At 37.9% G+C, this 12,855-nt stretch overlaps 1 protein-coding gene across 4 annotated transcripts in view; it reads left to right on the forward strand.

The window, feature by feature from the left end:
* The window catches only part of BCKDHB (branched chain keto acid dehydrogenase E1 subunit beta), a 255,409-nt gene that overhangs the window by 11,478 nt on the left and 231,076 nt on the right, over positions 1–12,855 (forward strand). For 3 of the 4 annotated variants that reach the window (XM_009205577.4, XM_009205578.4, XM_021937517.2), the window contains exons 2-3: positions 9,609–9,686; positions 11,210–11,278. In XM_009205577.4, the coding sequence (XP_009203841.1) occupies positions 9,609–9,686; positions 11,210–11,278 (147 nt within the window). Of the gene's footprint in view, positions 1–7,248; positions 7,252–9,608; positions 9,687–11,209; positions 11,279–12,855 lie in introns of all 4 variants that reach the window. The other variant, XM_021937518.2, reaches the window with a different exon arrangement.

Genomic DNA, 12,855 nt, shown 5'->3' on the forward strand with positions numbered 1-12,855 from the left:
AGTGAGTCACACAAATATATTGGTTTCCCAGTACATATAAACATGTTTACATTGTACTGTAGTCTAGTAAGTGTGCAATAGCATTATATCTAAAAGATCAATGTACATACTTTAATTAAGAAATACTTTATCGATAAAAATTGCCAACTATCATCTGAAACTTTGGCAAGTCATAATCTTTTTGCTGGTGGAGGGTGTTGCCTTGATGCTGATAGCTACTGACTGATCAGGGTAGTGGTTGCTGAAGGTTGTGGTGGCTGTGGCAACTTCAATTAAAAAAAAAAAAAGACAACAATGAAGTTTGCTGCATTGATAGAATCTTCCTTTCATGGCAGATTTCTCTGTAACATGTGATGCTGTTTGATAGCATTTTACCACAGTAGAACTTTTTTCAGAATTGAAATCAATTCTCCCAAACCCTGCCACTTCTTTATCAGCTAAATTTATGTAATATTCGAAGTCCTTTGTTGTCATTTCAACAGTGTTCATGGCATCTTCATCAGTAATAGATTTCATCTCAAGGATCCACTTTTTTTGAATTCATAGAAAGTAATAGATTCCATCTCAAGACTCCACTTTCTTTGAGTTCTTCAGGTTGCATCCGTAAAGAGCAACTCCTCATCCATTAAAGTTTTATCGTGAGATTGTAGCAATTCAGTCACATCTTCAGGCTGTACTTCTAGTTCTCTTGCCATTTCTACCATGTCTGCAATTACATTCTCCTCTGAAGTTTTGAATCCCTCAAAGTCATCCATGAGGCTGGGCATGGTGGCTTATGCCTGTAATCCTACCACTTTGGGAGGCCAAGGCTGGCAGATAATCTGAGCTCAGGAATTTGAGACCAGTCTGGGCAACATGGCGAGAATTGGGCTCTACGAAACATACAAAAAAATTAGCAGTCTGTAATCCCTGGGGTGGCTGTGGCATGATAATTGGTTGAACCCGGGAGGTGGATGTTGCAAAAGAAAAAATAAATAAATAAAATAAAATGAATGAATGAATGAAGTAATCCATGAGAATTGGAATCAATTTATTTCAAGCTCCTATAAATGTTGACTTATTTTTTACTGTTTTTTGAGACAGAGTCTCACTCTATTACCCAGGCTGGAGTGCAGTGGCATAATCTTGGCTCACTGCAACCTCCACCTCCTGGGTTCAAGCGATTCTTGTGCCTCAGCCTCCTGAGTAACTGGGATTACAGGTGTGCACCACCACACTGGGCTAAGTTTTTATATTTTTGGTAGAAGATGGGGTTTCACTATGTTGGCCAGGCTGGTCTCGAACTTCTGGTCTCAAGTGATCCGCCCCCGCTTGGCCTCACAAAGTGCTGGGATTTCAAGTGTGAGCCACCACGCCTGGCCAATGTTGACATTTTGAAATTTGATGAACCGTGAACATTTTAAATGGCATCTAGAATAGTCAGTCCTTCCCAGAAGATTTTCAATTTACTTGCCCAGAACATCAGAGGAGTCATTGTTTATGGCAGATATAGCCTTACAAAATGTATTTCTTAAATAATGAGATTTGAAAGTAGAAATGACTCCTTGATCTGTGAGCCACAGAATTGATATATTAGCAGGCTTGAAAACAATGTTAATCTTTTTTTTTCCAATTTTTAAAAATTATACTTTAAGTTTTGGGGTACCTGTGCACAACGTGCAGGTTTGATACATAGGTATGTGCCATGTTGGTTTGCTGCACCCATCGACTCATCATTTACATTAGGTATTTCTCCTAATACTATTCCTGCCCCAGGCCCCCAATCCCCGACAGGCCCTGGTGTGTGATGTTCCCCGCCCTGTGTCCAAGTGATCTCACTGTTCAGTTCCCACTTATGAGTGAGAAAATGCAGTGTTTGGTTTTCTGTCCTTGTGAGCGTTTGCTGAGAATGATGGTTTCCAGCTTCATCCATGTCCCCTGCAAAGGACATGAATGCATCCTTTTTCATGGCTGCATAGTATTCCATGGTATATATGTGCCACATTTTCTTAATCCAGTCTATCATTGATAGACATTTGGGTTGGTTCCAAGTCTTTGCTGTTGTAAATAGTGCCACAGTAAATGTATGTGTGCATGCGTCTTTATAGTAGCATGATTTATAATTCTTTGGATATATACCCAGTAATGCGATTGATGGGTCAAATGGTAATTCTAGTTCTAGATCCTTGAGGAATTTCCACACTGTCTTCCACAATGGTTGCACCAATTTACACTCACGCCAACAGTGTAAAAGTGTTCCTATTTCTCCTCTTCCTCTCCAGCATCTGTTGTTTCCTGACTTTTTAATGATCACCGTTCTAACTGGCGTGAGATGGTATCTCATTGTGGTTTTGATTTGCATTTCTCTGATGACCAGTGATGATGAGCATTTTTTCACGTCTCTGTTGGCTGCACAGATGTCTTCTTTTGAGAAATGTCTGTTCATATTCTTTGCCCAAGTTTTGATGGGGTTGTTTTTTTCTTGTAAATTTGTTCGAGTTCTTCGTAGATTCTGGATATTAGCCCTTTGTCAGATAGGTAAATTGCAAAAATTTTCTCCCATTCTGTAGGTTGCCTGTTCACTCTGATGGTAGTTTCTTTTGCCATGAAGAAGCTCTTCAGTTTAAGTAGATCCCATTTGTCTATTTTGGCTTTTGTTGCCATTGCTTTTGATGTTTTAGTCATGAAGTCCTTGCCGATACCTATGTCCTGAATGGTATTGCCTAGGTTTTCTTCTAGGGTTTTTATGATTTTAAGTCTAACATTTAAGTCTTTAATCCGTCTTGAGTTAATTTTTGTACAAGGTGTAAGGAAGGGATCCAGTTTCAGCTTTCCACACCTGGCTAGCTAGTTTTCCCTGCACCATTTATTAAATAGGGAATCCTTTCCCCATTTCTTGTTTTTGTCAGGTTTATCAAAGATCAGATGGCTGTAGATGTGTGGTGTTATTTCTGAGGGCTCTGTTCTGTTCCATTGGTTAATAATCTCTGTTTTGGTACCAGTACCATGCTGTTTTCGTTACTGTAGCCTTATAGTATAGTTTGAAGTCATGTAGCATGATAGCTTTAGCTTAGTTCTTTTTGTTTAGGATTATCTTGGCTATGTGAGCTCTTTTTTGTTCTATATGAACTTTAAAGTAGTTTTTTTCCAATTCTGTGAAGAAAGTCATTGGTAGCTTGATGGGGATGGCACTGAATCTGTAAGTTACCTTGGGCAGTATGGCCATTTTCATGATAATTGATTCTTCCTATCAATGAGCATGGAATATTCTTTCATTTGTTTGTGTCCTCTTTTATTTCGTTGAGCAGTGTTTTGTAGTTCTTCTTGAAGAGGTCCTTTACATCCCTTGTAAGTTGGATTCCTAGGTATTTGATTCTCTTTGAAGCAGTTGTGAATGGGAGTTCACTCATGATTTGGCTCTCTGTTTGTCTCTTATTGGTGTAGAGGAATGCTTGTGATTTTTGCACATTTATTTTGTATCCTGAGACTTTGCTGAAGTTGCTTATCAGCTTAAGGAGCTTTTGGGCTGAGATGATGAGGTTTTCTAAATATACAATCATGTCATCTGCAAACAGGGACAATTTGACTTCCTCATTTCCTAATTGAATACCCTTGATTTCTTTCTCTTGCCTGATTGCCCTAGCCAGAACTTCCAACACTATGTTGGAAGAGTAGTGGTGAGAGAGGGCATCCTTGTCTTGTGCCAGTTTTCAAAGAGAATGCTTCCAGTTTTTTTTCCCATTCAGTATGATACTGACTGTGGGTTTGTCATAAATAGCTCTTATTATTTTGAGATATGTTCCATCGATACCTAGTTTATTGAGAGTGTTTAGCATGAAGGGCTGTTGAATTTTGTCGAAGGCCTTTTCTGCATCTATTGAGATAATCATGTGGTTTCTGTCATTGGTTCTGTTTATGTGATGGATTACATTTATTGATTTGCATATGCTGAACCAGCCTTGCATCCCAGGGATGAAGCCAACTTAATCATGTTGGATAAGCTTTTTGATGTGCTGCTGGATTTGGTTTGCCAGTTATTTACTGAGGATTTTTGCATCAATGTTCATGAGGGATATTGGTCTAAAATTCTCTTTTTTTGTTGTGTCTCTGCCAGGCTTTGGTATCAGGATGATGTTAGCCTCATAAAATGAATTAGGGAGGATTCCTTCTTTTTCTATTGATTGGAATAGTTCCAGAAGGTATTGGGGGAACCCAACCCCAATATTTCAAAGTAGGTTCTTTCTATTTTCCATAAGTGTTGACTGGCTGAGAAATAAAGAGAAAGAGTACAAAGAGAGGAATTTTACAGCTGGGCCACCAGGGGTGACATCACACAACCCCCATATCAGTAGGACCGTGATGCCCACCTGAGGCTCAAACCAGCAAGTTTTTTATTAAGGGTTTCAAAAGGGGAGGAGGTGTAAAACAGGGAGTTGGTACAAAGATTACATGCTTCAAAGGGCAAAAAGCAGAACAATGATCACATGGTTCTGAGGGAACAGGACAAAAGGCAAAACAGAACTACTGATAAGGAACTGTGTTTAACTGTGCACATATTTTCTTGATAAACATGTTATACAACAGAAAACAGGGTTTGAGAGCAGAGAACCGGTCTGACCACAAATTTGCCAGGGCGGAGTTTTCCCCTCTCTAATAAGCCTGAGGGTACTGCAGGAGACCAGGGCATATCTCAATTCTTATCTCAACTGCATCAGACAGACACTTCCAGAGCTGCCATTTATAGACCTCCCCCCAAGAATGCATTCCTTTCCCAGGTTATTGATATTAATATTCCTTGCTAGGAAAAGAATTTAGCAATATCTCTCCTACTTCCATGTCCATAGGCTCTCTGCAAGAAGAAAAATATGGCTCTTTTTGCCCGACCCCACAGGCAGTTAGACCTTATAGTTGTCTTCCCTTGTTCCCTAAAAATCACTGTTATTCTGTTATTTTTCAAGGTGCACTATTTCATATTGTTCAAACACACATGTTTTACAATTAGTTAGTACAGTTAACACAATTATCACAGTGGTCCTGAGGTGACATACATCCTAAGCTTACGAAGATAACAGGATTAAGAGATTAAAGTAAAACAGGCATAAGAAATTATGAAAGTATTATTTGGGAACTGTTAAATGTCCATGAAATTTTCAAAATTTATGTTCCTCTGCCGTGACTTCAGCTGGACCCTCTGCTCAGGGTCCCTGACTTCCCTCAAGAGGAAGGAATGGTACCAGCTCTTCTTTGTATCTCTGGTAGAATTTGGCTGTGAATCTGTCTGGTCCGGGACTTTTTTTGGTTGGTAGGCTATAAATTATTGCCTCAATTTCAGAGCCTGTTATTGGTCTATTCAAAGATTAAACTTCTTCCTGGTTTAGTCTTGGGAGGGTGTACATGTCCAGGAATTTATCCATTTATTTTAGATTTTCTAGTTTATGTGCATGGAGGTGTTTATAGTATTCTCTGATGGTAGTTTGTATTTCTGTGGGATCAGTGGTGATATCCCCTTTATCATTTTTTATTGTGTCTATTTGATTCTTCTCTCTTTTCTTCTTTATTAGTCTTGCTAGTGGTCTATCAATTTTGTTGATCGTTTCAAAAAACCAGCTCTTGGATTCACTGATTTTTTGAAGGGTTTTTTGTGTCTCTATCTTCTTCAGTTCTCCTCTGATCTTAGTTATTTCTTGCCTTCTGCTAGCTTTTGAATGTGTTTGCTCTTGCTTCTCTAGTTCTTTTATTTGTGATGTTAGGTGTAAATTTTAGATCTTTCATGCTTTCTCTTGTGGGCATTTAGTGCTATACATTTCCCTCTACACACCACTTTAAATGTGTCCCAGAGATTGTGGTACATTGTGTCTTTGTTCTCATTGGTTTCAAAGAACTTCTTTCTTTCTGCCTTCTTTTCCCTATTTATTTATTTATTTATTTATTTTTGAGATGAAGTCTCACTCTTGTCCCCCAGGCTGGAGTGCAGTGGTGCGATCTCGGCTCACTGCAGTCTCTGCCTCCTGGGTTCAAGTGATTCTCCTGCCTCAGCCTCCCAAGTAGCTGGGATTACAGGCACCTGCCACCATGCCCGGCTAATTTTTGTATTTTTAGTAGAGAAGGGGTTTCACCATGTTGACCAGGTTAGTCTCGAACTCCCGACCTCAGGTGATCCGCCTGCCTCGGCCTCCCAAAGTGCTGGGATTACAGGCGTGAGCCACTGCGCCTGGCCCTCTTTTCCTTATTTACCCAGTAGTCATTCAGGAGCAAGTTGTTCAGTTTCCATGTAGTTGTACGGTTTTGAGTGAATTTCTTAATCCTGAGCTCTAATTTGATTGCACTGTGGTTTGAGAGAGAGTTTGTTGTGATTTCTGTTCTTTTACATTTGTTAAAAAGTGCTTTACTTCCAGTTATGTGGTTAATTTTAGAGTAAGTGTGATGTGTGGCTGAGAAGACTATATATTCTGTTGAGTTGGGGTGGAGAGTTCTATAGATGTCTATTAGGTCTGCTTGGTGCAGAGCCGAGTTCAGATCCTGGATATCCTTGTTAACCTTCTGTCTCATTGATCTAAGATTGACAGTGGAGTGTTAAAGTCTCCCATTATTATTGTGTAGGAGTCTAAGTCTCTTTGTAAGTCTCTAAGGACTTGCTTTATGAATCTGGGTGCTCTTGTATTGGGTGCATATATTTAAGATAGTTAGCTCTTCTTGTTGAATTGATCCCTTTACCAGTATATAATGGCCTTGTCTCTTTTGATATGTGGAAAGCAACGTTAATCTTACACATCTCCATCAGAGTTCTTGGGTGACCAGGCGCATTGTCAATGAGCAGTAATATTTTGAAAGGAATCTTTTCTTCCTGAGCAGTGGGTTTCAACAGTGGGCTTAAAATATTCAGGAAACCCTGATATAAATAGATGTGCTATCATTCAGGGTTTGTTGTTTCATTGAAAGGGAACAGGCAGAGTGGATTTAGCCTAATTCTCAAGGGTGCTAGGACTTTCAGAATGATAAATGAACATTGGCTTCAACTTCAGATCACCAGCTACATTAGCCTCCTCACAAAAGAGTCCACCTGTCCTTTGAAGCCAGGCATTGACTTCTCCTCTTTAGCTATGAAAATCCAAGATAGCATCTTCCAATAGAAGCTCTTTTGTCTCCATTGCAAACTCTTTTGTTTAGTATAGCCACCTTCATCAATGATTTTAGTGGGATCTTCTGGATAACTTACTGCAGCTTTTCCATCAGCACTTTATGCTTCACTTTGGCATTGTATGTACTGAGACGGCTTCTCTTCCTAAATCTCATGAACTAAGCTCTGCTAGCTTTAGATTTTTCTTCTGCAGCTTCCTCACTCTATCAGCTTTCATAGAATTGAAAAGAGTTAGGGACTTGCTCTGTATTAGGCTTTGACTTAAGGGAATGTTGTGTCTGATTTGATTTTCTATTCAGACCACTAAAATTTTCTTCATATTAGCAATAAGACTATTTTGCTTTCTTATCATTTATGTGCTCACTGGAATAACACTTTAAATTTTCTTCAAGAACTTTTAAGCTATTTGGTGCAAGAAGCCTAGCTTTCAGATTCGCTGGACTTTCAGAATGCCTTCCGTACTTAACTTAGTCATCTCTAACTTAGGATTTAAAGTGAGAGATATGCAGCTCCTCCTTTCACTTGAAAACTTAGAGGTCACTGTAGGAATATTAATTGGCCTAATTTTCATATTATTGTGTCTCAAGGAATAGGGAAGCCTGAAGAAAGGGAGAGAGAAAGGAGGAATGACTGGTCAGTGGATCAGTGAGAACACACACAACATTTATTGAGATTACTAATGTAATTGTCTTGGGGTGCCATGGCAGAATGTCAGAGGGCTGTGGCACCTCAAGATAATTACATTAGTAACCTCAAAGATCATTGATCACAGATCATGATAACAGATGTAATAGTAATGGCAAAGTTTGAAATATTGTGAGAATTACCAAAATGTGATTCTGATGCTGATAGACTTGCTTGATACAGGTTTGCTACAAAGTTTCCATTTGTAAAAATAGCAGTATCTGTAGGGCAAAATAAAATGAAGCACAATAAGACAAGGTATGCCTGTATCTATTAAGTGATATAGCCCTAGCCTGAAGAAAAATAAATTTTTAAGTAATCATGGACATGTGGTATGATTGTATATCTTTTGCCATAGGTGATATAAAATAATTTTTGAATAAATTCCTATTATCTCCACCAAGTATAAGAGTAGAAACAGGCTCTGATTGTGGGCACAGATGACAGAGGACGTATCTGACTGGGGATTGCCAAGACCTGAAGCCTGGGCATTCAGTACTGTTGAAATGATCAGAGAGACATTAGATACCAGAGTAGGGAGAACATCAGAAGACTGGGGTATTGGTGGATAACGGAAGGAGGAAAGATGTCATATGTCAGAACCTGCTGTGGAGCAGTGCCGGGCTAGGGAAGAAAATGGGTCTCTAGGAAAAGGACAAGTGACCAATGTCCCATGGTCAGACAGTTGAAGGCAACAGCAGTAGCTGTTGTGACCCACACTGGGAATTAGATCTTGACTGTTGAGACACACTAGGCTAATGAATAGCATGGAGGTTAGGTGGGCAGTGATCAGGGTAAGCAACAGGTTTCAAAAAGACTTGTTATTAGCGTGCTGTGTGTTAAGGCGACCACCAGCATGTAGATCAGGCACTAGGATGAAGAGTGGGCCTCTGGATCAGAGATTTAGGCTGAAATCTTTCTGTGCTCTGAATTGTACTTCTGCAGAGGAGTTGACTTAAAGTTTTGGGATGACTGTGGGCACTGGGTGGCACCTAGGCTTGAATCAAAGCTCCAATGTCATGATGTTTCTGAATTCCAACATTTAGAAGTTTATCAAATGAAACTTTCGTATACCATTCAGAAGAGTACTAAGGTGAAGATGGAAAGACACGGACAGAGTCCAGAATCTAATAATGAATAGCTAATATTTATTCAGCACTCACTACATCAGGTACTGTTCTGGGTGTATTACATGTACTGCTTTCTTTATTCTTCCCAAAAAATCCATTTAGGGGATGGACACTGGCATGCAGATATTCTATTTAAGTAATAAGACAAGAAGAAGGACTAAATATGATGTGGTTAGGCATAAGATTATGATATTTTCCAAACTCCAGCAGTTCTGGGCACTAAAGTTTATCTTTAGCCTTCCTTATTGCTTTATGGTCCATGACCATTTGCTGTTGATGTATTTAACACATGCTACTGGTCATGCATATTCCTGATGGCTTAGGTTCGTAACACCTGTCTGTGCTTCTTCCCAGACCACTCACTTTGGTCTCCTTTTCTGACTTTCCATAGGTCTTACTGTCTATCATATTTAGTCACTTGGCTATATTCCTTCTTCCTTTTTTATACTTTTACAAAAAATTGTTTAATATGGTTAAAATTTTCCCCATTAACAAACTTTTACAGGTCTGTATTGCTTTTGCATCTTATAGTATTATTGTAAATAATTCAGCAATTTGCATAATACCTTTCTTTGTACCTTGATTTTAGTCAAGTTGTAATTAACTGTTAAGAAACTGGTTGTTTTTACATATTTTACAATGTATGAAATGATTTTTTTTTTTTTTGACTTTCACAGGGCAAACTCAGAAAATGAATCTTTTCCAGTCAGTAACAAGTGCCTTGGATAACTCATTGGCCAAAGATCCTACTGCAGGTAACCCTGATTTGTGCCTGAATTGTAGTAGCTGTGTTAATTCCAGAATTGAAGATTTGCTTAAAATATTTATGTAGAGCTCAATGGTTAACATTGTATCTACGTGAAATTTTCAAAGGCCTACTCAAATGATTAGGGCTAAATAATCAAATTGCAATTAGTCCACTTATTACCAGTTAGTTCTCATGTATATTTAACATCTAGTCAGCTTTCTCTTACAATATGTGTGGTCCTGATATTATATTAATGACTTCTGGATTAAAACCTACTGTGTACTCCTATTTCTCTGGCATATAGAAAAAAACAAAATACCTTTTCATTCAACTATTTATTTATAAAATGAAGACTTGATTTTATGCTTCCCTTTGGGTTACATTGTCGTTCAACTTGTAATATTTTTGGGAAATAATTGTAATATTTATATATAATTATATAAGTATCTTAATCTTCATCTTATTAAATTATTGATACAAAACCAATTGTTCTTCCACTATATGTTTTCACATTTGATTGGCTTTACTTCATATATGTATTACATACACATATTAACATATATCTATATATACAGTTTATATATGTGTGTGTGCATATATGTTTAATATACGTTGGGCTTCCACCTGAGAATCTGTAGTTTTAAGGTTAAATGAAAAACATTATTTTTTAGGGAAAAGTGAGAGCTGGACTAAAGGATAATTAGATATTGATTTGTTTTGAATGCTACTTGATAATGATTGAACTAGATGAGTAAATTCATAGAGAAGGGTGAGTTTTTTTCTTTTGCTTGAAAAAACTGGTTAGGTGCATTTATGAGACTAGCATTCAGCTCTATGAATACCCTCTGTTTTAAAACTCCTGCCAATTTCCACCTACACCATTCTTTGCCTTGCTCACTGTGTCCGTCATGCTTGCCTCCTTTCTACTTCACACAGTCTAAATCCCTTTCCTATTTGTGACTGTTGCCTTAGCTTGGAATGCTCTTCTGATGGCTGACTTATTGTATACTGTGTCTCAGGAAAAACCACAGGCCTGGAAGTCTAGAGCATGAGTCATAGTTCTGCCTCTAGCTTTCTGACTTGGCCAGTCAGACTACTTCTCTGGTCTCATTTTCTTCATGGACAAAACAAATGAGATTCTAGATCAGTGATTCTTTCTCAACAGGGGGTAATCTTAGTCCCCACTCCCACAACTCTCTTTACATTTAACAATGTAAGCAATGTAAGCCAAGACACTTTCTGTTGTCTCAACTGTGTGTGTGTGTGTGTGTGTGTGTGTATAGTAACTGTCATCCAGTAAGAGACCAGGGATGCTACTATATATCTACAGTGCACAGGACAGGCCCTCACAACAAAAGAATCATCTAGTCTAAAATGTCAGTAATGTAGAAGTTGAGAAACCTTGATACAGATCTATGGTCCATTTCTGTTTTGTGATTAAAATGTAAACATTTAAATTACTTATTTCTCATGGTTAGTATTATTTAGGAATTATTAAATAAAATGTATTATTTAAATACTGTTTTTCAGTAATATTTGGTGAAGATGTTGCCTTTGGTGGAGTCTTTAGATGCACTGTTGGCTTACGAGACAAATATGGTAAGTAAATACCTATATACATAGTATTCTGACAGAACTTTTACTAAAAGATCTTAAAAATACAAAACATGCCTACTAAATTTTTTGTCATATCCTCATTGTATAGATGAATTCCTTTTCATTTCCAACGCCACCCGCAGAATCCTTTGGCCTATATTTCCTCAAATGTCTTCTAATATCCCTCTGATCTAGTTCATATTACACATACACTGTAATTGATTCCAAAATAATTGTCATTAAATGTATTGCTCATTGTGTCATTCTTCTGTCCAAGAACCTTTGGTGTTTTATTGCTACCTGCCTTAGCCAGTTTCAATTCCGTTGCTTCCAGTTCAAGATTCTGCCTGTTGGGTCTTTATTAATGCAAATTTTATCTTTTTGGGAAGAGAGAGAGAGAGGGAGAGGAGAGGGGTTTAGTTTTTAAGGAACTGGCTCATGTGATTGTGGGGCTGGCAAATCCATAGGGCAAACTGGCTGACCTGAAACTCAGGCAGGGTTTCTGTTTTAGTCTTGAGGCTGAATTTCTTTTTGCTTGGGAATCTGCAATCTTTTCTCTTAAGGCCTTGTATTGACTTTATGAAGCCTAGTCACATTGTAAAAGGTAATCTGCCTTATTCAAAATCTACTGATTTAAATACTAATCACATCTAAAAAGTACCTTCACAACAACTTCTACACCTGTGTTTGACCAAATATTAATAACTGGGTGCCATAGCCTGGTCAAATTGACATATAATGAACCATCACATTATCCTTCTTATGTGTTTTATCCCAGCTGATGTCTTTTAATTGGCATGTGATTGATTTCTGCCCATTGCTTTAATTAATTTCATTTGACTCAGTTAAAATCATAAGAATGTATTTTGGTCCATCTTTGAATTCCCACTCTTCTGACTTGCTGTGTAAGGAATGTGTTTTGACCTCCTATTGTTAGGGATACCTTTGAAGTCCTTTTGACGTTTTATTTTTTCTCTTAGTCTTGTCTGATTTAGAATTCAGCAAAGCAGTTCACGTGAGGGCTGGGAGGAGCTGATAACTCCCTCTCTTCTTTCCTTTGGCATTGCTCTATATTGGTGGTGTGTTCATACAGGGCAAGAGGAGTGAGGGTCTTTACAATTTTTTTTTTTTAGTTATCTCTTTTTCTGTTCCACTGTTTCTGAGGTTATGTTATACTTAAATCCAAGAACCCATACATGTTCCATCTCACTCATTGGGAACTTCCAGCTTAGTCTTTTCTCTTCCATTTATAGCAGGTTAAGTTTCTGGGTCCAGTCCCTCTGCTTTCTCCTACTTCTAATACCTGCTTAGAGCTTGAGGTAGTTGGGCAAAAGATTATTTTTCCTGATCATTTAGACTCCTGCTACAAACTTTTAGATCTTTAATAAGCAGTTAAAAATCTTTACACATTTGATTTCAAAAGTAATTCATATACATTGTAGAAAGTTTGGTAAATACAGAAAAGCATAAAGAAAATAAAAATTGCTGTTTTCAGAGGTAACTTGGAGGTAACCACTGTACATATCTTGGTATATATACTTCTAGACTGTTTTTGAATATTAACTAATATTTCAAACACA

The sequence above is a fragment of the Papio anubis genome, chromosome 6 (assembly GCF_008728515.1).
Source record: "Papio anubis isolate 15944 chromosome 6, Panubis1.0, whole genome shotgun sequence".
NCBI lineage: Eukaryota > Metazoa > Chordata > Mammalia > Primates > Cercopithecidae > Papio > Papio anubis.